At 49.1% G+C, this 26214-nt stretch overlaps 1 protein-coding gene across 5 annotated transcripts in view; it reads right to left on the minus strand.

Moving 5' to 3' along the window:
* The window catches only part of LOC115089674 (probable E3 ubiquitin-protein ligase HERC3), a 189277-nt gene that overhangs the window by 17313 nt on the left and 145750 nt on the right, over positions 1-26214 (minus strand). For all 5 annotated transcript variants that reach the window (XM_029597892.1, XM_029597861.1, XM_029597878.1 and 2 more), the window contains 2 exons: positions 9621-9764; positions 1786-1952 (listed from right to left, as the gene is read on the minus strand). In XM_029597892.1, coding sequence (XP_029453752.1) covers positions 1786-1952; positions 9621-9764 — 311 coding nt within the window. The remainder of the gene's footprint in view (positions 1-1785; positions 1953-9620; positions 9765-26214) is intronic.

Genomic DNA, 26214 nt, shown 5'->3' on the forward strand with positions numbered 1-26214 from the left:
GCGGCCTTGGAGGGAACGGGGGTAGGCTGCGCGGCTCGGCGCGCGCCGGCTATACAAAATCCATAGCCTTGCGCGCGCCGATCCAGGTTTTTAGCAGATACGCGCGGCTCCGCGCGTATCTACTAAAATCCAGCGTACTTTTGTTTGCGCCTGGAGCGCAAACAAAAGTAGGCTATTCGCGCGCCTTTTAAAATCCGCCCCTTAGCTTCTATGAGGAGGCCGTTTTTCAATCTGGACAATTTAACCAGAACAATGCCTTTGAAAACTGTCCTTGTCAACTTGTTTCCTGTATCTTTCAATATTATATCTATATATACATATATGTACAATATATAAACTAAAAATATGACAGGACAGGATAGTTTCCCTTTATAGCAAAATGTTCATAAACAGAATACACTTTCACATAAAAAGACAAAGTGTATATTTGCACCTTGTTTTCGGAACAGATTTTGTGCATCCTACAGGCTGGTGAGCAGGAAAGTTATCAGAATAACTTTAACCAATATTCAGCAGACCATGAGCCTCAAAAGCTTTAAGATGAACCGCTGCTTTCTGAACTTCATAACCAGCGGGGGAGTCCAGAGAGGGGTCTGGGACGCTGTTTTTATCCACCACAGCTTTCCCCGAGCACTGCTCTTTGAGCCCCGGACCATCGGGCTCTTGTCCATGCCCCCACCCCCCCAGCGGACGCTACTGCTGACCCGCCTACCTGACATCATCAGCGGAGCCTCAAAGCTCTGAGACAAGCTGCTACTGCGGCTCGCCAAAGAAGTGAGTCACAGAAGATTGCCCAAAAACCGTGCGCACAATGTATGCGCAGAGCTGACACACTGTGCACACCGACAGCCTTTAGAGGGCAGCAGAACACGCACAAGAGCACACAAAAATGGCCGCCGCAGCATACCATGCGGCGAGCAAGAAAAAATCCTAAGTGTGGGCCTAACCCACCAGGGGCCGCTCAACCTGCCAGGCTGTCCAGTTCCACAACCCCAACGGAAGCAGGAATGACCGTCAGTATAGAGTGCCAAGCACAGAGACCACAGGAAGTCCTGAGACCCCTCTGGCACTGAAGCAAGGTAAACTTTCTCCTTTTATTTATATTTTTAAACCTTACCTGAGCTTAGCGCTTACCGGCTGAGTACAGAGACTGTCTCAGGCTACAGGGGGAGAGGGCATCTGCTGTCAGTGCTGCACTCGGCCTCTTGCACCCGTTGCCTTTTAGTTGAACTAACAGCTAAGTCCATGCCAGGAAACCCAGCTACTGGACCAAGGTACACCTCTGAGGGACCAAGGAAATCACCTTAGGAATTCTCAGTTTGGGGAGGGACCTTTAGGTTTCACCGCAGGAGAGTGGGGCTTTCTTTTCCTGAATTTAGAATTTCAAATTTCTCCTTCCAAAAAGCCTGAAGCAATACCCATAGCGAGATGCACGTCCACCATCTGCTGGAGATAGAGAATACTGGCAGGCTGAGGTCCCTGCAGGGCTACATATACTGTGATGTCAGCTTGCTCAGTCTCCATCTGCTGGCAGGGGAGCATAAACCCACTGGTCCTGAGTCCATCTGCTTAGGCTTCTTGCTTACTGGCACCACCACAGCGGTAAACATGCATTGGAACAGCTCGCGCTCAAAAGTGGAATGCGCACAAAAAATAGGTGTGTAGAAGAAAGTGTGGCAAGGCACACGCACAACTTGTGCGCCAAGTTAACAGTGACCACGTCAATCTTATCCTTCAGTATTAAAGCAAAAGCAGAGCTGAAAGGTAAAGGTCTAGGCTATCTACCTTCCTTCTACAGGGGACAGCTCCTTCAAGTCTTCCAAGTCAGGCGTCACCTTCAGAAGTTTCTTGTAGAGGGCCAGGGGAAAGTGAAGCTCCACTACCGTGAAGTTGTAGATTGCTAAACCGCAGACTATTCCAATCAGGTGGAACCAGTTCTGCTCTACAATACACTAAAAACAAAAGGCATACTTAGCACCAATACAAAAAGCTCACAGAGAGGCTGTCAAATGCATTAATATGTACCCTAATTCTAGAGGTGAAGCAAAAAAAAGAATCCTACAGGCCTGACTTATACTTCAGTCATTTACCAGTGAGAAGGGTTTACGAGCTCATGATCACAGATTTTGACAGGAGGAAGATAAAGATTAAATGATAGTTTTGTTTTGGTCCAGCAACTTCCTTTAGCTCCATTTGGGCTGACTGCTCAATTTATTTATTTTATTTAGCCATTTTATATATTGTCTTTCCCAGCGAAGATCACAACAGTTTACATCATGACAAAAATTTGATATGTAGCCAATTACATTCACATGATGTGTTCATATATCAACAAATCTATATCCACTTCAAGGTGGGAAAAGTTTTTTTCTGTTCTCTTAAAGAACCAACAGTTCTTTAAGAGAACGGGGATGTTGCCCAGAAGTTGATTTGATAAAAATATCGTGTTCATATATCATACATTTTAGCAAAAGAAACTGGAACTGGCTTTCATTTGTAATTACCTGGTATTTCCCTCCCCCGCACCATTCAGCTCAGACGCTGAAGTGACAATCCTCACACCCAGGGGTCTACAGGCTGCAGTTCCCTCCAGAAGCTGCCATGTACAACTTAAGTCTGGCCACTACTGTAGTGATGTATATGCTTGGCCACCATTCCTTTGCAAGTCATGATTAGAAAGAATAAAGAGCTGCTGTGAGCGGGCCTGGTGTGTGCTGTCACACAAAAAAGAGCCAGGTTCAGGGGCCGTCTTGCCAGTTGTCACTGCACCAGCTGCTGGAGGTGAAGGGAAGCATCCCGTATCTCCTCTGTGAGGATCAGCGTGTTTCTCAGATGCTTTCAGGTGACCATAGGGGAATGATTTCAGCACAGCCACAGTCACGTAACCAGTTTTACCTCTCCCTTCACTCATCTAGCTCTCTTTTTCTTTCCTCTTTCTCCTCCCATCTCGCAAAACCCTCATTTACTCCCCCAGCTCTCCCTTTTATCTCCTTCCATCCCAGTTTCTCCTCCCCTTGGCTCCATCAATTTTTCTCTGCCTCCTGCTCTGCCCCGCCAGCCCACAAATGACACTGCTGCAGCTACCGCCTTTCTTGCCATCATACTTAGGTCACACAGCACAGGTGAGAGGGAGGAGAACATGGGGAGAGGGACAAGGCAGAGAGAGAGACTGTAGCAGCAGCAGTAGTAGTTTGGGCTCATAGGAAGACAGACAGTAACGAAAACGGGGAGAGAGGCTGCAGGGATGACCTAGGATGAAAAAGACAGGGGAGATGGGAGCACGGGGAGACAAATTAGCATGGCAACCGGTGACAAAGGCAGCAAGGACCCAGAGCGAGGCAGTTGCTATGATTTTGCAGCAAGGGGCAAATTCTACAGCAGCTGATGTGGTATAACAGCAGCATAAGGGCCCAAAATCAGCTCTATATAAAGGTGATATAGGAGTAATCTACTGAAGGCTCGGATTATAATCAGATGGGACAAGGGCATAAAATGGTCTTATAAGAAGGATGAATGGAAAGAAAAGGAAAATTGGTTCTTACCTGCTAATTTTCGTTCCTGTAGTACCACAGATCACTCCAGACTCCTGGTTTTTGCCTCCCCTCCAGCAGATGGAGACAGAGAACGTTTTACTGACACTGCCAACACAAGGTACCACCTGCAGTCCCTCAGTATTGATCTGTACCCAAGCCAGAAATGCAACAAACAAAACCAACTAGTCTCCCCCAAATGAGCAGTGGGAAGAGGAAAACCTTAAAAGCGAAACTGTGCCCATACAAAACCCTGTATAGGCCTAACAAAACCTGCACCATTCTTCAGAATAATCACAGAAAAGAAATAGAGTGGACTCTCCAATCTACCCCTTTCCTCCAGAAGGTGGGACTCTGGACAGATCTGTGGTACTACAGGAATGAAAATTAGCAGGTAAGAACCAATTTTCCTTTCCCTATATGTATCCAGTTCAGTCCAGACTCCTGGGATGTACCAAAGCTTCCCTAAATAGGGTGGGACTGAGAGTCCCGCTCGAAGCACACGTTCACCAAAGCCCCTGGCCTCTGGAGCCTGGACATCAAAGCGATAATGCCTGGCATGTGCAACGACTTCCAAGTAGGTGCTCTACAGATCTCTTGTGGAGAAACTAGTTGACACTCGGCCCGAGAGGCCACCTGCGAATGAGTAGAATGCACCCGTAACCCCTCCTGAACAGAGCACCCCTGACAGATATAAGCCAAACTAATAGCTTCTTTCAACCACCTCGAAATGATGGCTTTTGATGCTTTATGTCCCTTTTTGGCACCACTCCACAGCACAAAAAGATGATCTGACTTGCAGAAACTGTTGGTGACCTCCAGGTATCGCATCAACACGCGCTTTACAATAACCGCCAAAGGATCCAAATTTGAGAAGGACTGACTGATTTAAGTAAAAAGAGGGCACCTCCTTGGATAAAAAGGAAGGCACTGTCCTCAAGGAAACTCCCTCCTCCGAAATTGTCAAAAAAGGCTCCCTGCATGACCAGGCTAGAAGTTCAGGAATTCAACGAGCCGAACAGTTGGCCACCAAGAAAACCACTTGCAAGGTGAGATTCTTCATAGACGCAAGTCTTAGAGTTTTGAAGGGGGGGCATATACATACTCTTTAAGGCCACATTAAGGCTCCAGGAAGGACACAGCTGCTGAACTGGAGGGCATAAACTTTTCGCTCCCCGAAGAAAACACACAATGTCCAGATAAGCTGATAGCGAAATTCCTTGAACCTAACCTCATAGGCATCCTAATGCTGCTACCTGAACCCTGAGAGAGTTAAAGGATAACTTTTTGACCAAACTGTCCTGAAGAAAGGCCAAAATATGCCCCACTGAGGCTCACCTAGGATCCACCCGCTGAGTGGAATGCCAGGACTCAAAAACTCTCCATACCCTCGCATAAGTGAGGGAAGTGGAGGTCTTTCTAGACTGCAAAAGGGTAGCGATGACCGTGTCCGAATAACCTTTATCCTTCAAACAATGCCTCGCAAAAGCCAAGCCACTAGACAAAAATCAATCTGCTTGATCTAAATAAATAGGCCCTTGATGCAGAAGACTCGGCAGGTGAGCGAGCCTCAATGGTCCATCCACTGCTAGGTTGACTAAGTCTGCAAACCACTGATGCCTTGGCCATTGTGGTGCGACGAGAATCACATTGCCCAGATGAATCTCTATGCGCCGTAAGATCTTGCCTACTAATGGCCAAGGAGGAAACACATACAGTAGGACATCCGTTGGCCAAGGCAGATCCAAGGCATCTACCCCTCTGCTCCTCTTTCTCTTCATCGACTGAAGAAACGCAGGGCTTTGGCATTTCGGGAGGTCGCCATCAATTCGACACATGGTAAACCCTACCTGTGACTGACTAGATGCATCGCCTCTTCTGAAAGCTCCCACTCCCCAGGATATCCAGCTTTTTCTGGCTTAGAAAATCTGCTTGCACATTGTCTGAGCCCGCTATGTGGGAGACTGTCAAGCGCTCCATCATTGTCACATTGTCCACCAAGACTCTCACCAGTCATCATCTCAGCAAGGATAGAAACACCAATAGGGTCAAACGCCCTGGTCTCTAGACGATTGATGGACCAGGAAGCTTCCTCCATCAACCACCGGCCTTGCACTGACTGGTTCTGACATACCGCTCCCCGCCCAGGAAGACGGGCATCGGTGGTAATGATCGTCCAGATCGAGATGTTGAGATCCATGCCACGACTCAACTTGTCCGGGAAGAGCCACCATAAAAGATTTGAACTTGCAAACTCCGGAAACGGGACAGGTAACTGAAAAAGCTCCGCTAACGGGTCACAGAAGATAGTAAAGCCAACAGAAGAAGTCTCATATGAGCAAAAGCTCATGGAACCAATTCCAAGGTGGAAGCCATAGACCCGAGAACTTGTAAGTAATCCCAGACCTAGAGTACTCACTTTTCCAACAATCTGTGAACCTGAGCCTGCAATTTGGAAATACACTCTTCGGTGAGGAACACTTTCCCCACCTCATATTGAAATGCACCCCCAGGAATTCCAAACTCTTGGAAGAAACAAGACGACTCTTGGACAGACTGACTATCCATCCCAACGATCTCAGGTACCAGAGGACCATATCCACTGCCCTCCAATAAAGGGATTCAGACTTCACCCAGATCAGCCAGTTGTCCAGATACGGGTGGACCAGGACCCCCTCTCTCCGGAGAGCTGCAGCTACCACAACCATTACCTTGGTAAAGGTCCTGGGTGCTGTCACTAGACCGAAGGGTAGAGTGCAAAATTTAAAGTACTCCCACAGAATCATGAACCTCAGATATCTCTGATGATCGGGCCAGATTCCTATGTGCAAGTACGCTTCGGTTAAATCCACGGATGCCAGGTACTCCCCCTTGTGAATCGTTGTAATCACTGAATGTAGGGTCTCCATCTGGAACAGAGGAACCCTCAGAACCACGCTCACATTCTTTAAATCGAGGATCGGATGGAACATTCCCTCCTTCTTGGGAATTATGAAATAGATGGAATAGTGTCCTGTTCTTTGCTCGTCTGAGGGAACAGGGACGATGTCGCCCAACTTGCGCAGGCAACGATTGGTATCTCATACCAACAGTTTCTTTTCCTGGTAAGAGCATGGGGATACCAAAACACCGGTCTCTTAGCGGCCAAGCAAACTCTAAAGTGTAAGCTTGTTTTATCACACTTAGGACCCACTGATCTGATGTGATTTTGGTCCACTCCTCGTAAAATAGAGCCAGACGGCCCCCTATCGCAGATACTGAGGAGTGGACCAGTCTCGCCTCATTGAGAAGATTTGGCACCAATTCCTCCCTGGGAAGAGCCATCTCTGCCAGATCAACACTCACAAAAGGACTGACTCCAGGACTGTCATCTACCCGAGAACTGCCTCGGAGTAGTTCCTGACTGTCTTAACGCCTGAAATCTTTGACTCCCCCTGAAGTGGGAGTAAGGAGAAAAGGAGCCTCTCTTTTGGCTTATCTTCCAGCAACGTATGAACCTTATTCTTGCCAAGGGACTTGATCATCTCCTCCAAGTCATTACCAAAGAGCAATTTCCCTTTACAAGGCAAAGATTCCAACTGCAACTTGGAGGAAACGTCGGCCAACTAATTCCTCAGCCAGAGGAGACTCCAGGCCGAAATTGCTGACACCATTGTCCTGGAAGAGGTTCTGAGAAGATCATATAATGCATCTACACTGTAGAGACACAAATAGACAAGTCTTTGTCTGAAACTGCTGCACCCAGCTAAGTTCTGCTCTCAAAATAAAACTGCTACACATAGCAGCTCAAGCACCAAGGGCAGACACCTAAAAAATCTTCTTGAAGTGCACTTCCAGCTTTCTGTTCTGGAATTCCTTCAGAGCGGTAGCACCGGTAACCAGAATGGCCAACTTCTTGGTAACCGCAGAGACTGAGGCATTCACCTTCGGGACCTTAAAAAGGTCAAGCACATCTTCTGGCAAAGGATACAATCTATCCATAGCCCTGCTGACCTTTAAACCTGTGTCTGGAGTATCCCACTCCCTGAACAGTAAAGTGCTAACCGACTTATGGAAAGGAAATGACTTGGCTGGACCTCAGAGGCCAACCATGATCGGGATCACTGCTCCAAATTCGGAATGCTCTCAAGGGACCTCTATGCCCAGTTGCTCCAGAACTGCGGGAATGAAAGGACTCAGCTTCTCCTTGAGGAACAATCGTAGCACCTTAGAATCATCCCCATTGACTGCCAAGCTCTTTCGTAATGCCGGATCCAGGTCCTGCTCAACCAAACCCGGAACAGATCCCTGAGGGTTCAGCCCTTGACGATCATCCTTGTCAGAAGTGTCAGAAGAGCTGTCCACAGTGGACAGCGGCACCAGGGCCCTCAGGAGTTGCCTGACCCCAGTGGCCCCCACATCCCTGGAGGACCTGGACCTCTTTGCCGGACTTACAGGAGCCTCCTTCTCAATTCTGCGTCCCGCAGACTTTCTGGCCTTATAGGCCTTATGCTGTAAAAGTACAAGTCTGAAGAGAAGGAAGAGGAAGCATCAGAGTCTTCTTCAGGGGTCCTCCTCACTTCCTAGTGGGGCCCCCTCAGCATCTGTTCTCCTGGTGGTGCTGGACTGGCCCCCCCTCCATAGCCCACGTGGAAGTCCTCAACTTAGCCAAAATGGCTGCTGTTCCCGCACTCAGCAGGAAGGAATAGTCAGAAACTTGCCATGCCAGCAAGAGCCTCCCAGGCTCACAGCACTTGACTGACTTTCCCCCCGCCAAGCTCCCCGAAGAGCCCTCCCCATCAGGGAGGCAGCAGCCGCCCCCATGTGGCACTGAAGACGGCATTGGGCAGGAAAACGAAATCAGCGCCCGGCAGGCAAAGAAAAAGAGGAACAGGAATAAATAAAAAGCCACCCAAATGAGGAGAGAGCAGAGCCCTGACTGTTCTGAAAAATCTCCTCCGTACACTTTTTCTTTTTTAAACTAACAAATAAAGAAGAAGAAAGAACTTCCCTTATAATGGCTGCAGATTCCGTCTGTCCCTCAGATTGAGTGATCTGGGCCCCCCGGGTTTCAGCCCTGTCCGGCAGGGAAAGGAAGCAAGCTATATAAGGGTCCCTGAGCCCCTGCTCGTCCGCCTCAAGCACCAGGGGGGATGGCCCCACTAGTACCTAGCAACCCCCTGGGAGGCCAGCACTGCTGAAAATTGCAGTTCTGTACTTTTTTTTTTTTTTTTTTTTTTTTAAACTCAGACTGCAGGCTTTGCACCTCCACCTCCACAGAGAAATACTGAGGGACTGCAAGTGGCACCTTGTGTTAAGTGTCAGTAAAACTTTTCTCTGTCTCCATCTGCTGGAGGGGAGGCAAAACCCAGGAGTCTGGACTGATCTGGGTACATACAGGGAACAGACATATTTATGTGCTATTAATTTACAGTGACAGCATTACATAGTATCATTGTGAATGATGGCGATAAAGACCAAAATGGCCTATCTGGTCTCTCCAGTTCAGGTTTGTGCACTTGGGTAGATGTGCATATGTTCTCAACCCAATATAAACTCCTCCTCACCCTTTTCCTGCAATTCTATATCCATTCAAGATCACCCAAAAATGTGTTACAGTGATGGTCTCCACCATCTGCTAAGCAGGTCCCTTCCATGTTAAAATCCAGCCTCCCCCTTGCTCACAAATCCTTTCATGCTAGTCCCCCAGCTTCTTGGAGGCCCAATATAATTATGTCATTGCAGGTCACCTGAATGCCTTTTTGGAACCACAAGGCACTGCCAATGTTGCTTTCAGGCTATAAGGATGTATCTACCATGCCATGCCTTCTCTGTAAGCACAATGCTGTTGTGGCACTACAGCAGGATCTGGTTTATTTCTGCACCTATCTCCACTCCATCCTACACATGTTCATAAAAAGGGATTGGAAATCCCAGGAATGAAAAATGTCCACAAAATGTAATTTCTATCCTTGCTGTGATATTGCTGCCTTACCAGAAACCCATCCTGGCCATCAAACCAAAATATCCAAACATTAGCTGATTCCATTGCACAAAGACAAGAGTAAAGATTTTACCCCTTGGTCCAGAGGTTCAGCCTCAGCAACTCACCGCGTCTGAAAACCAAAGCAGGTTGGAATCTGGGTAATAGGTAAACATGCCATAGACAGGGTTCAGAAGTTCCTTCAGCAACAAGAGGAAGAATTCCTTTGTGACTCCTCCGTCATCCACAGCCTCCTCACCATCAAATATGACCTGCAAAAGTTTAAAAAAAAAAAAAAAAGGCCTGTGGGTACAGGGATCTCAAGAGAGTTTCTGGCTCTTTTGGGGCCTGGTAGTTCCTTTCTTCTTTTTCTTCCAGCTCAACAAGAAGTCATGAGCCTTCATTCACAACTACCCAGTGCTTTTTTACATATTTTAAATGTGCCCTCCCAAGGTTCCTACTCAAGTCATTGCAGCAAAAGTCCTGAGGCAGAGGGGCCATGAACCAGAGGGAGCTCCTTCTGAAACCCTGCATCATGAACTCTAAATCTGGCAACTGGGAGTTGCCTTCATTTATTTTGTAAACTGTCAATCTGGAACAATCTCGACGGTTTACACTCACTTATATAGAAGACACTATATAATGATACAATGAAAATTACATAGTAAAACAGTTAACATTTGTAAAAATAACCAATATTAATAATACAATAATTATATGCAACATAATAAAGTGAATCAATAAAAATTCAAAAAACTAAAATAATAATGGTAAAATAAAACATAAGAACCACAATGAGGTAAAAATAATAAGATAGAATTTAAAAAATCTAAAATAAAAACAAAGCCAGGTGACATAGCTTTAAGCACAGGTTCGCACAATGGAGAAATTACTTACCTGATAATTTTGTTTTCCTTAGTGTAGACAGATGGACTCAGGACCAATGGGTATAGCGTACTCCTGATAGCAATTGGAGATGGATCAGATTTCAATCTGACGTCAGCCCTAGTACATATACCCCTGCAGGAAGTGCAGCTCTTCAGTATTCTCCTTGAAAAGCATTGTGGATATATGTATGACTGAATAATTTGAATAACTTGATTAACTTTATAACTTTATAACTTGGTTAACTTGATTAATTTGAACCAGTTGAATTGGTTACAGCTGGAGACTGCCAGTGCCCTCAACCAAGAAACGTCGACACCCGGTAGGATGGGTGTCCTAGATGAAGGGAAGCATATCTTACCCATGAATCTCTCACTCCCGGGGATGTCACCCGAGAATTCCATGAGTAACGGCAGCCGTGGGTGAGATGCTGAGTCCATCTGTCTACACTAAGGAAAACAAAATATCAGCTAAGTAATGTCTCCATTTCCTAGCGTGTAGCAGATGGACTCAGGACCAATGGGATGTATAAAAGCTACTCCTGAACCAGGTGGGAGGCTGCCAGTGACCCACTTAGTACTGCCCTTGCAAATGCTGTGTCCTCCCGAGCCTGAACATCCAGGCAGTAAAACCTGGAGAAGGTGTGGATGGAGGACCATGCCACCGCCCTGCAGATCTTGGCGGGTGACAGCATCTTTGTTTCCGCCCAGGACACTGCCTGGGCTCTAGTAGAATGGGCCTTGACTTGTAAAGGCGGTGGCTTGCCTGCTTCTACGTAGGCCGCCTTGATGACTTCTTTGATCCAGCGGGCTATGATTGCTCGCGAGCCCGCTTCCCCTTGCTTCTTCCCACTGTGAAGGACGAATAGATGGTCCGTCTTTCGTATTGTTTTCCGACCTTTCCAAGTATCGGACTAGGAGCCTGCCAATGTTGAGATGGCGTAGACTTCGAGCCTCTTCCGAATTCTTATGCTCATCTGGCGATGGTAGCGAGATGTTTTGGTTGAGATGGAAGTGAGACACCACTTTGGGGAGGAACGACGGAACTGTGCGTAACTGGATGGTTCCCGGGGTTAGTCTGAGGAACGGCTCTCGGCAGGACAGTGCTTGTAGCTCGGATATACGACGGGCCAAACAGACTACCAGCAGGAAGGCTGTCTTCAATGTTAGTAGTCGGAGAGACAGGCTGCGGAGAGGTCTGAAGGAGGTTCCTGCTAGGAAATCTAGGACCAGGTTGAGGTTCCAAAGAGGCACCAGCCACTTTAGGGGTGGTCGGATCTGCTTGACTCCTTTCAGAAAGCGGGAGACATCCGGGTGAGAGGCTATGCTGCCGCTCTTGGTTCTGTAGCATGACAATGCAGCCACCTGTACCTTGATGGAGTTGAGAGACAATCCCTTTTGTAGGCCGTTCTGCAGGAATTCCAAAATCGCAGGAATTTTGGCTGAGCATGGTATGATGTCGTGGTCCTTGCACCAGGCTTTGAATACTCTCCAAATCCTTATGTATGTTAGGGATGTGGAGAACTTGCGAGGTCGGAGTAGGGTGTCAATTACTGCCCCCGAATATCCGCTCTTCCTTAGGCGAGTCCTCTCAATGGCAAGACCTTAAGAGAGAATCAAACTGGATCCTCGTGAAGGATCGGTCCCTGTTGGAGTAGGTCTCTGTGTGAAGGTAGCGGAAGGGGGCACCCTGTCAGCAGTCTACGCATGTCTGCGTACCATGGTCTTCTTGGCCAGTCCGGGGCCACTAGAAGCACTGGTCCCCTGTGGTGTTCTATCTTGTGGATGATTGCGCTCAATAGGGGCCACGGCGGGAAGGCGTATAACAGAGTCTCCTGTGGCCAGTTCTGTACCAGGGTATCGATTCCCTGGGACTGGGGTTCCCGCCTGCGGCTGAAGAAACTGGGCACTTGGGCGTTGGACCGGTTTGCCAGGAGGTCTATGGTTGGTGTTCCCCAACGGTTTACTATCAATTGGAATGCTGTGGTCGACAGCCTCCATTCTCCTAGGTCTAGACGTTCTCTGCTGAGGTAATCCGCAGCGAAGTTGTCTTTCCTGGTGATGTGGACGGCCGAGATCTCTTGAAGATTCGCTTCCGCCCATGACATTAGGAGGTCTATTTCCAGAGACACCTGTTGGCTTCTGGTTCCTCCCTGACGGCTGATGTAGGCCACTGTTGTGGTGTTGTCCGACATTACTCTGACCGCTTTGTCTCGGAGTCTGTGACTGAACCGTAGGAAGGCTAGTCTGACTGTCCCGGCTTTTAGGCGATTGATGTTCCATCCCGACTCTTCTTTGTTCCATTGCCCTTGCGCAGTTAGCTCCTGGCAGTGTGCTCCCCATCCTCGTAGGCTGGATTCCGTGGTGAGTAGGATCCAGGTTGGTGAGGATAGTCTCATTCCCTGGCTCAAATGGCCTTCTTGTAGCCACCATCGTAGTTGGGCCCGAACTCCTTCTGGGAGCTGAAGACATACGGTGTAGTTCTGGGACAGTGGATTCCATCATGATAGTAGTGAGCGTTGTAGGGTCTCATGTGAGCCCGTGCCCATGGCACTACTTCCAGTGTGGATGCCATGAGGCCGAGGACTTGTAGGTAGTCCCATGCTGTGGGGCGAAGTTCACTCAACAGGGTTCATAACTCGGTCATCAGTTTTGATCTCCTTGTCGGTGTCAGGATGACCTTGTCTTGTTTGGTGTCGAACCGGACCACCAAGTATTCTAGAGATTGGGAGGGCTGCAGGCAGCTCTTGTTTGTGTTGACCACCCACGGCTCTCCAGTAGAGTTTTGACCCTGTTGGTTGCCTGGTGGCTTTCCTCTGGGGATTTCGCCCTGATCAGCCAATCGTCTAGATAAGGGTGCACGTGGATTCCTTCCTTCCTCAGTGTTGCTGTCACCACCACTATGATCTTGTTGAACGTCCGGGGTGCAGTGGCTAACCCGAATGGTAGTGCCCAGAACTGGTAGTGATGGTCCAGGATCAAGAAGCGTAGAAAACGCTGATGCTCTTGATGGATCGTAATGTGTAGGTAGGCTTATGACAGATCCAGGGATGTAAGGAACTCTCCCGGTTGTATCGCCCTTATTACCGTGCTTCCATGCGGAAGCGAGGAATCTTCAGGTGACTGTTGACCGCCTTGAGGTCCAGGACGGGTCTGAACATTCCTTCTTTCTTGGGGACGATAAAATAGATGGAATAATGTCCAGTATTTATTTGTTGTGGAGGCACCAGTGTTATAGCCTCTAAGGCTAGCAATCTGGTCAGTGTAGTTTCTACTGCCATCCTCTTGGAAGGGTCATGGCAGGGAGATTCCACAAACTTGTCTGGAGGGAAGTGGTGGAAATCCAGGTAATATCCCTCTCGAATGATGGATAGGACCCACTTGTCCGAAGTTCTCGACCCATCTTTGGTAGAATAGGGAAGTCTGCCCCTATGGCTTCTTCCTTTGGACGGGTCGGCTGATTTTCATTGTGGGGTGCGGCTGGGGCCCCTTTTGTTGTGCTTGTTCTGAAAGGACTGGCTTTGGCCTGCGGGGCGGGCCACTTGATATGTGCTTCTATATGAGTTGAAGCGCTGTGATCCTCTGCCCCTGGAGGCTCGGGGGAAGGATCGCTGGTTTCTCTTATTCCTGTCCTCCGGAATAAGAGACTCCGGACTCACTCCATTTGTTGGCTAGTTTCTCTAGTTCGCTTCCGAACAGGAGTGTTCCCTTGAAAGGCATCCTTGTGAGTCTCGTTTTGGAGGATGTGTCGGCCGACCAGTTTCAGAGCCAGAGTTGTTTTCTGGCTGCCACGGCAGATGACGCTCCTCTAGCTGCAGTGCGCACCAGGTCATAGGTAGCATCCGCGAGGAATGATACTGCTGGTTCCAGGGCCTCCCCAGGAGTGTTGTTCCTGGTCTGTGATAAGCAGGCACGTGTCACCATGACACAGCAGGCCGCGATCTGTAAAGACATAGCGGAGACGTCAAAGGACTGTTTGAGGATAGATTCCAGACGTCTGTCTTGAGCATCCTTGAGTGCTGCTCCTCCCTCCACCGGGATAGTAGTGCGCTGTGAGACCACGCAGACCATGGCATCCACTTTCGGACATGCCAAGAGATCTTTGGCGGCTGGGTCCAGAGGGTACATGGCTGCCAGAGCCTGCCCCCCTTTGAACATAGTTTCCGGGGCATCCCATTCCAGGTCAATTAGTTGCTGGATGGCTTGTAATAGTGGGAAATGACAGAGGTCTGACGGAGTCCCTCTAGTAGGGAGTTCATCTTAGGTTCCCCTGAGGCACTTGTGCCCGGGATAGCAAGCTCTTTTAAAGCTGTGTGTGACCAGGTCTGGAAGCTCGTCCTTGGTGAAGAAGCGTCTCATGGTTCGGTGGGGCTCTGTCCCCGGAGGGAGTTCCCCTTCCTCCAGGGGTTCTGAATCCTCATCCGAGTTGTCCGTGTCCCCGAAGGTGGGGCTTCTGGGCAGTGGGATCACTTCCCTGGGCATAGAGGGTCCCGGGATGTTGAGGTCCTCTGGTGGAGCCTGTGGCCATATTATAGGAGGCCCCGGTTGCATGTGGACAAAGGTATGCAGACCTTTGAAGAATTCCACCCTGGAGATAGATACTGGGTTTAGACTAAGGGGCGCCATGTCCCTGGGGAGCCCCATTTGAGGGGGGGTCCCGCTGTGCAATGCTAGGTCCGGTGTACTGTTCAAGAGGCTGGAACCCGGTACCGGCTGGGGAAGGCCATGAGTTGGATCCCCTAGGGCCTCTTCGCACTGTATATACAAGGCCGTGGCCTCCTCATGCTGTGCAGCTCTAATGTGGCATATTGGGCAAAGGCCCTGAGCGCCTTGGGTTTCTTTTCCAGTGGTGCCATGGCTTGTGCACGTAAGATACAGTTGTGCGCTCCGGTGCCTTGAAATTGTGCGCGCAGGTTTGGTGCGCGCTCAGGGAGATGTGTGCGCTGTTGTGCGCACAGATCGAAGTTATGCGCCTGGCACAGTAAGCGCATGGCTATGCGCGTCGCTTGTGTGCGCAACATTGTGCACACAAGGTATTTGTGCGCACAAGGTATTTGTGCGCATGGCTCGCCTCTGTGTGCATGGATCGGAACAGCGGACAGGGTGGAGAACAGATCAAAATGGTGACGGCGACCATGCGGACAACATGGCGACCACCTCAGAGGGTCTCCACGTGGGAGGACTCTCGGATCTGACCGAGGTCTAGCCCTGCTAAGGCAGATCAACCCGGTGGCACTGGTGCCGGCTGGCGACCTGTGCGACTCCTCGAGCTTCGGAGACCGGAGACTTTTAAATAGATTTCTACCTTACCTTGTCTCGGCGCTTCCCAGTCGGTCTCCGGCTGCGGGGGGAGAGGGAAAATACCTTCATCGCCGTGCTCGAAGTTGCACCCGCTGCCTCTCAGCCTCACCCGATATCTGGGGATAGGTCCCTGCCGAGGGTCGGCCGCCGAACCGAGGCTTACCTCCGAGGGATTGCGGAAATCACCTCTGGAATTCTCAACTGGGGGAGGGACCCAATGGGTGTCACCGCAGGAGAGCGGGGCTCGTCTGTAGAGGTAAGACGACTTCTTATTTTTGATTTCTTTGGTAAAATTACTCTAACTCTGTGCGAGCGTGATATGGAGACGGAAAATACTGAAGAGCTGCACTTCTTGCAGGGGTATATGTACTAGGGCTGACGTCAGATTGAAATCTGATCCGTCTCCAACTGCTATCAGGAGTACACTATACCCATTGGTTCTGAGTCCATCTGCTACATGCTAGGAAACCATAGATTTTTTACTCTACAGCCAGATCATAAGCATTTCTAAATAACAAAGTTTTCAGTTGTTTCTTTAATATCTTTAGGTCCTTTTGTAATCTAAGTTCTTCGGGTAGTGAGTTCCACAATTTGGGGCCTGCAACTGCGATAGCCCGTTCTCTGACCTCTGATAAATGTGCAGTTTTAGTTGATGGCACTATTAACAAACATTTATTTGCAGAACGAATGTTTCTTTGTGGGGTGTGTAGGCGTAAAATAGCATTTAGCCAATTTGTTTGTTATTTATAGATTTAAATAGGATGCATAGCAACTTATATTCAATTCTTTGCTTAATCGGTAACCAATGATGACCATGCCTTCCCCCACCCCTCCAGCAGCTGTGAATGCCACCTCTGCAGCATTCCCAGCCCCAGCCAACTTGGGACATGGTTGACTATATAGGGAGCTTCTGCCTGGCAGCACTACCATTGAGCTGGCCCATGTTGCTGACTTTTCATGTTTGCAGCCATATATCCGCCAAAGAATCCCATTTATCTAAGAAGCAATGGAATGGATTTCCTGGGCACACAAAGCTCGTTTTTAACATCCAGACACTTACATGGCACACACAATATTATGTCTTCCCTTGTATAATGCCAAGCTGCTGAAAGGATGTGAATTTCCACCAAAACCTGCAAGACTGTGGCATGAAATGGTCCAGCTAACAAGGCTAAAATAAAAATCCACAGATTTTAAGAGTGACCATAAAGTGCCCAAAGCTAGCTATACATACACAACTATTCTTCTAGTCAGCTATTATCCTTTCAATAAAGGAGATGTATTGAAGTCTCTAGCAGTCAGTATGGACAGTCAAAAGTTAAGAGATATGCAAAGGTGTCACTGGTGATACAGCATGGGATGACAGAAATAACTAGACTGTCTGGCAGGCTGCAACTACAGTTATAGCTAGAAATCCTAGCAGAGATGTCGGTACTCATGTAGCTGGATCTGTCTGGCAGGCTAGGCATGCCTCATGTTGACTGGATTGGTGTGTCTAGAAAGGCCATAGAAACCTTGGAGGCTGGATGTTCAGGTAACAGCTCTGACAATGCTGCCAGCTATTTGGATTATTTCAGGGCTGTGTGGTAAGTCATGGGAGGGGAAGGGTGCTGGATGTGAACTAAATAAGGGATTATTGTATGCTCATCTAATTAGGATAATAGAGTATAGTGGAAGAAGAAAAACTGTTTTAATCATGAAGTTAGATCTCACAGGTGGTCACTGTCTGGCAACTGGGATATACCCTTGGCTGTGAGGACAGGACTAGCTGGGCAGACTGGATGGGTCACAGTTTGTCTTTCTGCCATCACCTAATGTTACGAATTAGGTTTTACACTGGGATATCCACCACCCTTCACACCCATGTAGACCACTTCTACTCTCCATCTTGATTCACCATCCACACCCATGCATGGCTTTACGTGTCCAATAAGGGGGTGAAAGCCAAGACCGGAGACGTGTGTAGAGGACTGCTGCCCTGTACATAAGGACCTTAGCTTTCAATTTTTATTTTGCCTGGGAATTTCAATGTTAGGATAAAAATCAATGGAAAAAGGAGAAATTACTTACCTGATAATTATGTTTTCGTTAGTGTAGGCAGAAGGATTCAGGACCAGTAGTTTATGCTCCCCTGCCAGCAGATGGAGACAGAGCAAGCTGACATCACAGTATATATAACCCTGCAGTGACCCCAGCCTGCCAGTATTCTCTTCAAAAGCAACTGTGTACAGACTAGCAAAACACTCAATTAAAAACAGATAACAAGAACTTTACTCAACAAACCATAAACAATTAACTCGCATAAGACTCAAGGTACCCCAAGCTAGGGACGGGATGAACACTTACCAATAATCCCTTGGGACCCAGAGCCCCACAGGAGGACTATTGACGCATTCATGCAGCAGCTGAGGGTGGGAAGCTGAGTCCACCTGTCTACACTAAGGAAAACAAAATTATCAGGTAAATAATTTCTCCATTTCCTAGCATGTAGATAGATGGACTCAGGACCAGTAGGATGTACCAAAGCTATTCCCCTACAGGGTGGGAGGTTGTCCACGGTCCAGTCAACACTGCACGTGCAAAAGCTGCATCCTCCTGGGCCTGCACATTCAGATGACAGAACTTGGAAAAAGTGTGTAAGGAGGACCACATCGCAGCTTGGCAGATATCGACGGGAGACAACAGACTAACCTCCGCCCATGACACTGCTTGAGCCCTAGTGGAATGAGCACTAACCTGAGTAGGCAACAGCTTTCCAGCATCCACACAAACAGCTGTGACTACCTCCTTAATCCAACGAGCTATGATAGCCTGTGAAGCTGGAGCACCCTGCTTACTCCTGCCATGGAGAACAAACAGGCAAACCATTTTTCAAAAAGACTCAGAGACCTCCAGATACCGCATGACAAGACACTTAACATCCAAGGAGTGCAAAAGGCGAAACTCCTCCTCATCCTTGACCTTATACAGAGATGACAATGAGATGGATTGATTCAAATGAAAGTCCGAGACTACCTTGGGCAAGAAGGATGGAACAAGTATACAGCTGTAATGCCCCCAGAGTCACCTGAAGGAACGGCTCCCAGCAAGAGCACGGAGTAAAGTGACAATCATCACAGAGGAATAACCACACTAACAGTCGAGCCCTCTCCAGGGCCAAACCTAAGACAGAATAGAGTTGGACCCTTGTGAATAACTGGTCCCTGCTGAAGCAGATCCATGTGAGGTGGAAGACGAAAGGGGGGGCTTCATCAGGAGTTATCTCAAATCCGCATAGCATGGACGCATGGGCCAGTCCAGCGCCACTAGGAGTACTAGCCCCCTGTGGCCTTTGATCTTGCAAATTATCCAGCCCAGCAAGGGCCACGGAGAAAAGGCATGAAGTAATCTGTCTTCCGGCCAGACCTGTACGAAAGCGTCTATTCCCAGTGATCACGGATCTCTCCTGTGACTGTAGAAGCAAGGAACATTTGCATTTCGAGAAGTCGCCAACAAATCTAGGAACGGAAGGCCCCACAATCAACAATCAGCTGACACGCCTTGGCTGACAACACCCACTCTCCTGGGTCCAGACTCTCCCTGCTGAGAAAGTCCACTCTTACGTTGTTTTTTCCTGCAATGTGAGAGACCAAGATAATCTGCAGATGAACTTCTGCCCATACCATCAGTTTGGTCTATTTCCTGCAAAACTTGCTGGCTCTTGGTTCCTCCCTGGCGATTGATATAGGCCACCATTGTCAGACATCATGTGAACCACTTGATTATACAGCCTGTGGCTGAACTGCAAGCATACCAGCCATACTGCCCGGACCTCCAGGAGATTGATGTTCCAGCAGGACTCTTCAGCATTCTAGCACCCTTGGACAGTTAACTCTAGACAGTGAACCCCCCCCAACCGTGAAGACTCACATTGGTCTTGAGTACCAACCAGTACAGAGAGGACAAGGGAGCTCCCTTTCTCAGATGACCTCCTGCAACCACCACTGGAGGTGGGAGCAGTTTTCCCATCGGCAAGTGGAGCCAAACCGCATAATCCGGAGACTGCAGTTTCCAGCGAGATAGCAGAGAGAGCTGAAGGACCCGCATATGCACTCTTGCCCACGGCACAATTTCCAGTGTACTTGCCATCAAGTCGAGTACCTGTAGATAGGACCACACCATCGGACGTATGGTGTTCATCAACTGATGCACTTGAGACATCAATCTCTGGATCCAAACTTCCGGTAAGAAAACTTTGTCGTGTCCCGTGTCGAACCAGACCCCCAGATAGTACAACGGATGGTTGACGATTACTCTTGGTCAGGTTCACCACACAACAGAGCTCCTGCAATAAGGAGATCACCTTGTGTGTCACCAGGCTTCTCTCTTCCTGAGATTTGGCTCGAATCAGCTAGTTGTCCAAATATGGTGCACCAGGATTCCTTCTTTTCACAAAGCCGCCGCTACCACCACTATAATCTTGGAAAATGTTCTGGGAGTGGTGGCTAGACCAAAAGGCAATGCCCGAAACTAATAATGGCACCCCAACACCGCAAAGCATAGAAAGCGTTTGTGTTCCAATTAGATGGGAATATGAAGGTAAGCCTCTGACAGATCCAAAGAGGTCAGAAATTCCCCCAACTGCAGTGCTATTATTACAGAACATAAGGTTTCCATTCGAAAATGAGTCACCTTCAAGTGATGATTGACCCTCTTGAGATCCAGGATGGGACGAAAGGAGCCCTCCTTCTTGGGCACAACAAAATAAATGGAAGAGCGCCCCATACTTTTTGGAGACGTGGGCACCAGAACTACAGCCCTCAGTCTGAGGAGCATTGAAGCGTGAACGGCACTGCCTGCTTCTTCTGTGGGGAGTGGCAAGAGGACACCATGAACACATCCCGAGGCATACTGCAAAATTCCTGTGCATACCCTTCGAGTATAACCTCCAGGACCCACTGGTCTGATGTGATTTTGAACCCCCTCCAATAAAGAGTTAGACGTTCCCCTATTTCCTGTTCCAGAAGGTGGGTCAGCAAACCTTCATTGGGAAGCTCGGGAAGGTCCACCACCCGAGTCCGCTCCTCTCTTGGACTGCCGGGGACGAAAGAACTGAGGCCTACCGAAAGGCCGAGTCCTCTGAAAGGTAGTTTCCTCAGTAGGGATGAAAACGCTTGGAACCCTGGAAACGACCCCTCACACCAAAGGGGAGCTGTAACTGTTTCTTATCCTCCAGCAACCGAGGCACCAGAGACTTGCCCCACTTATTGGTCAGTTTCTCCAACTCTCTCCCCAAACAAGAGCGAGCCTTTAAAGGGCATCAAGGTAAAATTGGCTTTGGCAGTTGTGTCAGCTGACCAATTTCACAACTAGAGTTGACGCCTGGCTGCTACCACCAAATCCATTCTTCAGGCCGAGGTCCAGACCAAATTATAACCTGCGTCTGTTAAAAAGGTGGCAGCAGGCTCCATAACTGCTCTGGAATTCCTCCAGACTCCCTGAGAGAGAAGCAGACAAGATCTCAAAACTAGGGCGCAACAAGAGGCAATCTGTAAATTAATCGCCACTGCCTCAAAGGCTTGCTTAAGAATAGCCTCAATCTTTCTATTATGTACATCCTTCAAGACCGCTTCTCCCTCTATGGGAATAGTTGTCTGCTTAGACATGGCACATATCAGAGCATCCACTTTGGGAAAATGCAAACGCTCTCTCACAGCCGGATCAAGGGGATATTTTTATTTTTTATTTTACCATTTTATATACCAAAACTTTCGTAAATAACTTCAAGCCGGTTTACAGAATTTTAAAAAAAGATAATACATAAGTAATCCAAAATCGTTCTTCCAATATCCGACCCCCTTTAAAATTTGCCTCTGGGGCTTCCCATGCCAGATCAATCAATTCCTGAATGGCATCTATCATGGGGAAAAAACAAGAGGCTTTACGCAAGGAAACCAAAATGGGATTCTTCCTCAGCTTTGACATAGCATCCGAACCAAGAACACCCAGATGTTTCAAGATCTTGGAAATCAGGGTCAGCAGTTGATCTCTATGAAAGAACCACAACATGGTTTAACACTGTTCCAGCCCTGGAGGAATTTCCCCTTCTTCCAGGGAATTAGGAACAACCTCATCATCAGTGTCATTTGGATTCCTGTCTGGAATATCCGCAGGGAGCAGAGGCGAGCCCTGGCACTTAAGCATAGGACCGGAAGAGGGTCAAGCCACCGGCTGAGGGTCCGACCGGATAGAAATGGGGGAAGCGGAGGACTGCACCTGGAGAAAAGCTTATAGGCCTTGAAAAAATTCCACCCAAGAAAAAGTAGCCAGGTCCAGACCTAGTCCAGAAGGAATTGGAGCTGGACCCCAGAACTGCCCTCGCCAGCAGAGGAGCCAGTCAAGGAAGAATCAAGAGCTGGCGTCCCCACAGTCAAGGCCATGATCAACCCATCATCAGAATGGGAAGAGCCAGGCTTACCAAAATCTGAGGAAGACAACTCTCCCTGAGCATCTGAGCAGCACTGACACAGGTTAGAAGCCAGGTCAGGCTAAGAAGCCCTAATATGACAGGCAACACAAATAGGAAGATGCTTAGGCTTCTTGCTTATTGGTGCCATCGCTGTGGTAAAGGAAAATTAGTTTCTTACCTGATAATTTTCGTTCCTGTAGTACCACGGATCAGTCCAGACACCTGGGTTATGCTTCCGCACCAGCAGATGGAGACAGAGCAAAACTTTGATGGGCTCTGTCATATACCAGGGTGCCACCCACAGCCTCTCAGTCTTACGTAATGTCAAAGCAGAATGGAACAAAACCAAACTACCTAACTATACTTCGCCTATAAAAGCCGAGTCCAAAAACCCCCCAACTGGAACAGAATACCCAGAAGGAGTGAACAATGATAAAATATAACAACATCCAGGAAAAGAACATCCGAGCGGACTCTCTGCTAGTTCAGAATTACAAACATACAGATATGGGCGGGTCCCTGGACTGATCCGTGGTACTACAGGAACGAAAATTATCAGGTAAGAAACTAATTTTCCTTTCCCTGTACGTACCCGGATCAGTCCAGACACCTGGGATGTACCAGAGCCAAGATACCTAGGATGGGACCCAGAGAGGCCCGCTCGGAACACTCCCTCGCCAAATCCACTCACAGTCGAAGCTTGGACATCCAAACAGTAATGTCTCGCAAAAGTATGCCACGACTTCCAAGTAGCCGTCCTGCAAATTTCCTGAGAGGACACTTGAAAAGATTCTGTCCAAGAAGCGGTATGAGACTGTGTAGAAGGAGCCCGAAGGCCCCCTGGCACAGCATTCCCACGTAGCAAAAATGCCGACCCAATGGCCTCCTTAAGCCAGCGAGCTATCGAAGTTTTCGAGGCTGCACTTCCTCTCGTCGGACCACTCCCCAACACGAAAAGATGGTCAGAAACACGGAAGGGATTTGTTAACTCGAGATATCGCAGCAGCCCCCTGCGAATATCCAGATTCCGTAAATCCCGTGCCATGGGATCCGACCGCTCCTCTTCAGGGAAAGAAGGAAGCTCAAGTGACTGATTCAAACGGAAAAAGAAGACACCACCATTGGCAGAAGAGAGAGAACCGTCTCCAATGACACCTTCGAATCCGAGATCCGCAAGAACGGCTCCCTACACGACAAAGCCTGCAACTCGGATACCCGCCTAGCCAGCGAGATCGCAATTACAAATACCACTTCCAGCCTGAGATCCTTCAGCATCACCCTCTGGATAGGTTCAAAAGGAGATGAACATAGGACCAAAACCACCCAATTTAGGTTCCAGGAAGGGCACGGGTGATGCAGTGGAGGACACAAATGCTTAGCCCCCCCGAAGAAACGCGTCCCATAGGGGTGTAAGCTAAGGATACCCCTTGGATCTTACCCAGAGACCAACCCAGAGCCACCACCTGGAGATGGAAAGAACTGTGAGATATACCTTTAGAAAGACCTGCCTGAAGGAATCCCAGAATGTCGGAGACCAACGCCCGCGTAGGATCCACTACCCGAGCTGCACCATTCTCCAAACACTGTCCAGACCCGAACATAAGCTAAGGACGTGGACGACTTATGTGACCTCAATAAAGGAGCTACCACCGCATTGGAATATCCTTTATTCTTCAAGCGCTGCCTTTCCAAAAGCCATGCCGCGAGACAGACGTGATCCGCCTCCATCAAACAGACAGGACCTAGATGAAGAAAACCGCGGACTCCCGAAATCGAAAACCTTGATGGGAGAAATTCTACACGCCGAAGCACCTTGCCTATCAGGGGCCAGGGAGGAATCACACACAGTAATACGTTTGTCGGCCAAGGAAGGACCAAAGCATCAACTCCCTCTGCTCCCCTTTCTCTGCGCCGACTGTAGAACCGTGGGGCCTTTGCAAGATGGAAAGTAACCAGATCCATGTGGGGCGTGCCCCACCGCTCGCAGACTAGACGACACGCCTCGTCGGCCAGTTCCCACTCTCCGGGATCTAGATGGTGCAGACTGAGAACGTCTGCCTGTATGTTGTCTACCCCGGTGATGTGAGATGCTGTTCCGTCCAGCTTATCCAATGTTGTGCCTCCGTCGCAACTAGCAGACTCCTGGTTCCTCCTTGGCGACTGATGTACGCCACTGTGGTCGCGTTGTCAGACAGGACTCTGACCGACTTCCCCCAAAGCATTGGGAAGAAGGCTTGCAGGGCCAGAGACACCGCTCTGGTCTCCATGCGGTTGAAGGACCACAGCGATTGTGTTCTGGACCACTGTCCCTGTACTGACCATCCCAAACTGCTCCCCATCCGGAGAAACTGACATCTGTGGTGACCACTGTCCAGTCGGTCATTACCAGGGGAACTCCATACATCAGATGATTTGAGACAAGCCACCCTTCAAGACTGGTTCTCGCCCGGTCCGTAAGTGAAAACGGTAGAGGACCCTGTTCTGACACAGGAATTCCAGCAGGACAGCAAAACGGATTGAAAGGGACGCAGATGCGCGAACGCCCAGGGGACCAAAGCTAAGGTGGACGCCATGGGGCCCAAGACTGAGATAACCTCTCACCAGTGGCATCTGTAGAGACAATAGGGTCCTCACTTGACTCTGTAGCTTGACCCCTCATTCGGCCGGGAGGAATACCTTGCCCTGCCTTGGGTCAAAAAGAGCTCCCAGGAATTCCAGGGACTGTGTCGGAGTCAGATGACTTTTGGCACGGGACTCGGAGACCACCCATCCGAGGGACCGCAACAGATGAAGAACCTGCCGGACCACCATCTGACACAGAGGCTCTGAGTTCGCTCGAATCAGCCAAACGTCCAAGGAGGGATGTACCCGAAAACCCTCCCTCCGAAGTTGAACCGCCACCACCACCCTTACCTTGGGTGAACGTGCGGGGAGCGGTGGTGAGACCAAAAGGAAGAGCTCGGAACTGATAATGCCTGCCCAAAATACAGAACCTTAGGAACCTCTGGCAAAATGGCTGTATGCAGACATGGAGATATACTCCCGTGAGGTCTAATGAGGCCAGAAACTCGCCTGGCCGAACTGAGGCGATAACCGAGCGAATAGTCTCCATTTTGAAACACGGTATCCGAAAACACCTGTTCACTCTTAAGTCTAAAAATGATCTGAATGTCCCCTCCTCTTTTGGGGACAATGAAGTAAATGGAGTAGCGACCCCTGTGCTGTTGCTCAGCCGGCCGTATGCAGAGTTCCCTGCACCACTCTTCTCTCTTCTTGGTACTCGCAGGGAGAAAACGAAGAACTTACCAAATCTAATGCGAAGCCTTGACTTATCACGGTGAAAACCTCTGGTCCGAGGTTATTATGGTCCATTCCTCAAAAAACAGCGACAGTCTGGACCCCCACATGTAGAACTGGATGAGAAACCGGAAGAGAGAAATGGACCGGACGTATCTCATGGTGAAGTCTTAGATCCTGCCCCCGATTGGGGGTTACCTTGTGTGCCGAATTGTCTGCCGCGAAAAGACTGAGGCCCTGAAGGCTGTCTGGATAAACCTGAGTGGTAGGACGACCCAGAAGATCCTGCTAGACGGGGCCTCCTGTTTCCCCGGACCCGAGTTCTAGCGGAAAACAAGCCCCGAGATCGAGGCCTGTCCTCTGGAAGTTTATATACTTTGTTCTCTCCCAGTGATTGCATCCTATCAGCCAACTCCTCGCCATACAACAACCTCCCTTTCAAGAGTAGGAACCCCAGATGGGCCTTGGAAGACCCCTCCGCAGCCCAATTCCAGAGCCAAAGACGACGGCGTACGGAAACTGCGGAGACCATGAATCTGGCGGACGTACGCAGGAGATCATACAACGCATCCGCGCTGTAAGCGATTACCACCTCCAGCTGATTCGCCTATGTGGCTTCTCCTTCCGAGCGATCAGCATTGACCTGGAGTTGCTGAGCCCAGCGAAGGCCCGCCCAAAATTGCAACGTTACAACATATCGCTGGGCGGACACCCAGCGCCGACACCCCGAAGATCTTCTTGAGCTGGAGTTCCAGCGTCCTGTCCTGTAAGTCCTTAAGAGCTGTAGCCCCT

The sequence above is a fragment of the Rhinatrema bivittatum genome, chromosome 1, assembly GCF_901001135.1.
Source record: "Rhinatrema bivittatum chromosome 1, aRhiBiv1.1, whole genome shotgun sequence".
NCBI lineage: Eukaryota > Metazoa > Chordata > Amphibia > Gymnophiona > Rhinatrematidae > Rhinatrema > Rhinatrema bivittatum.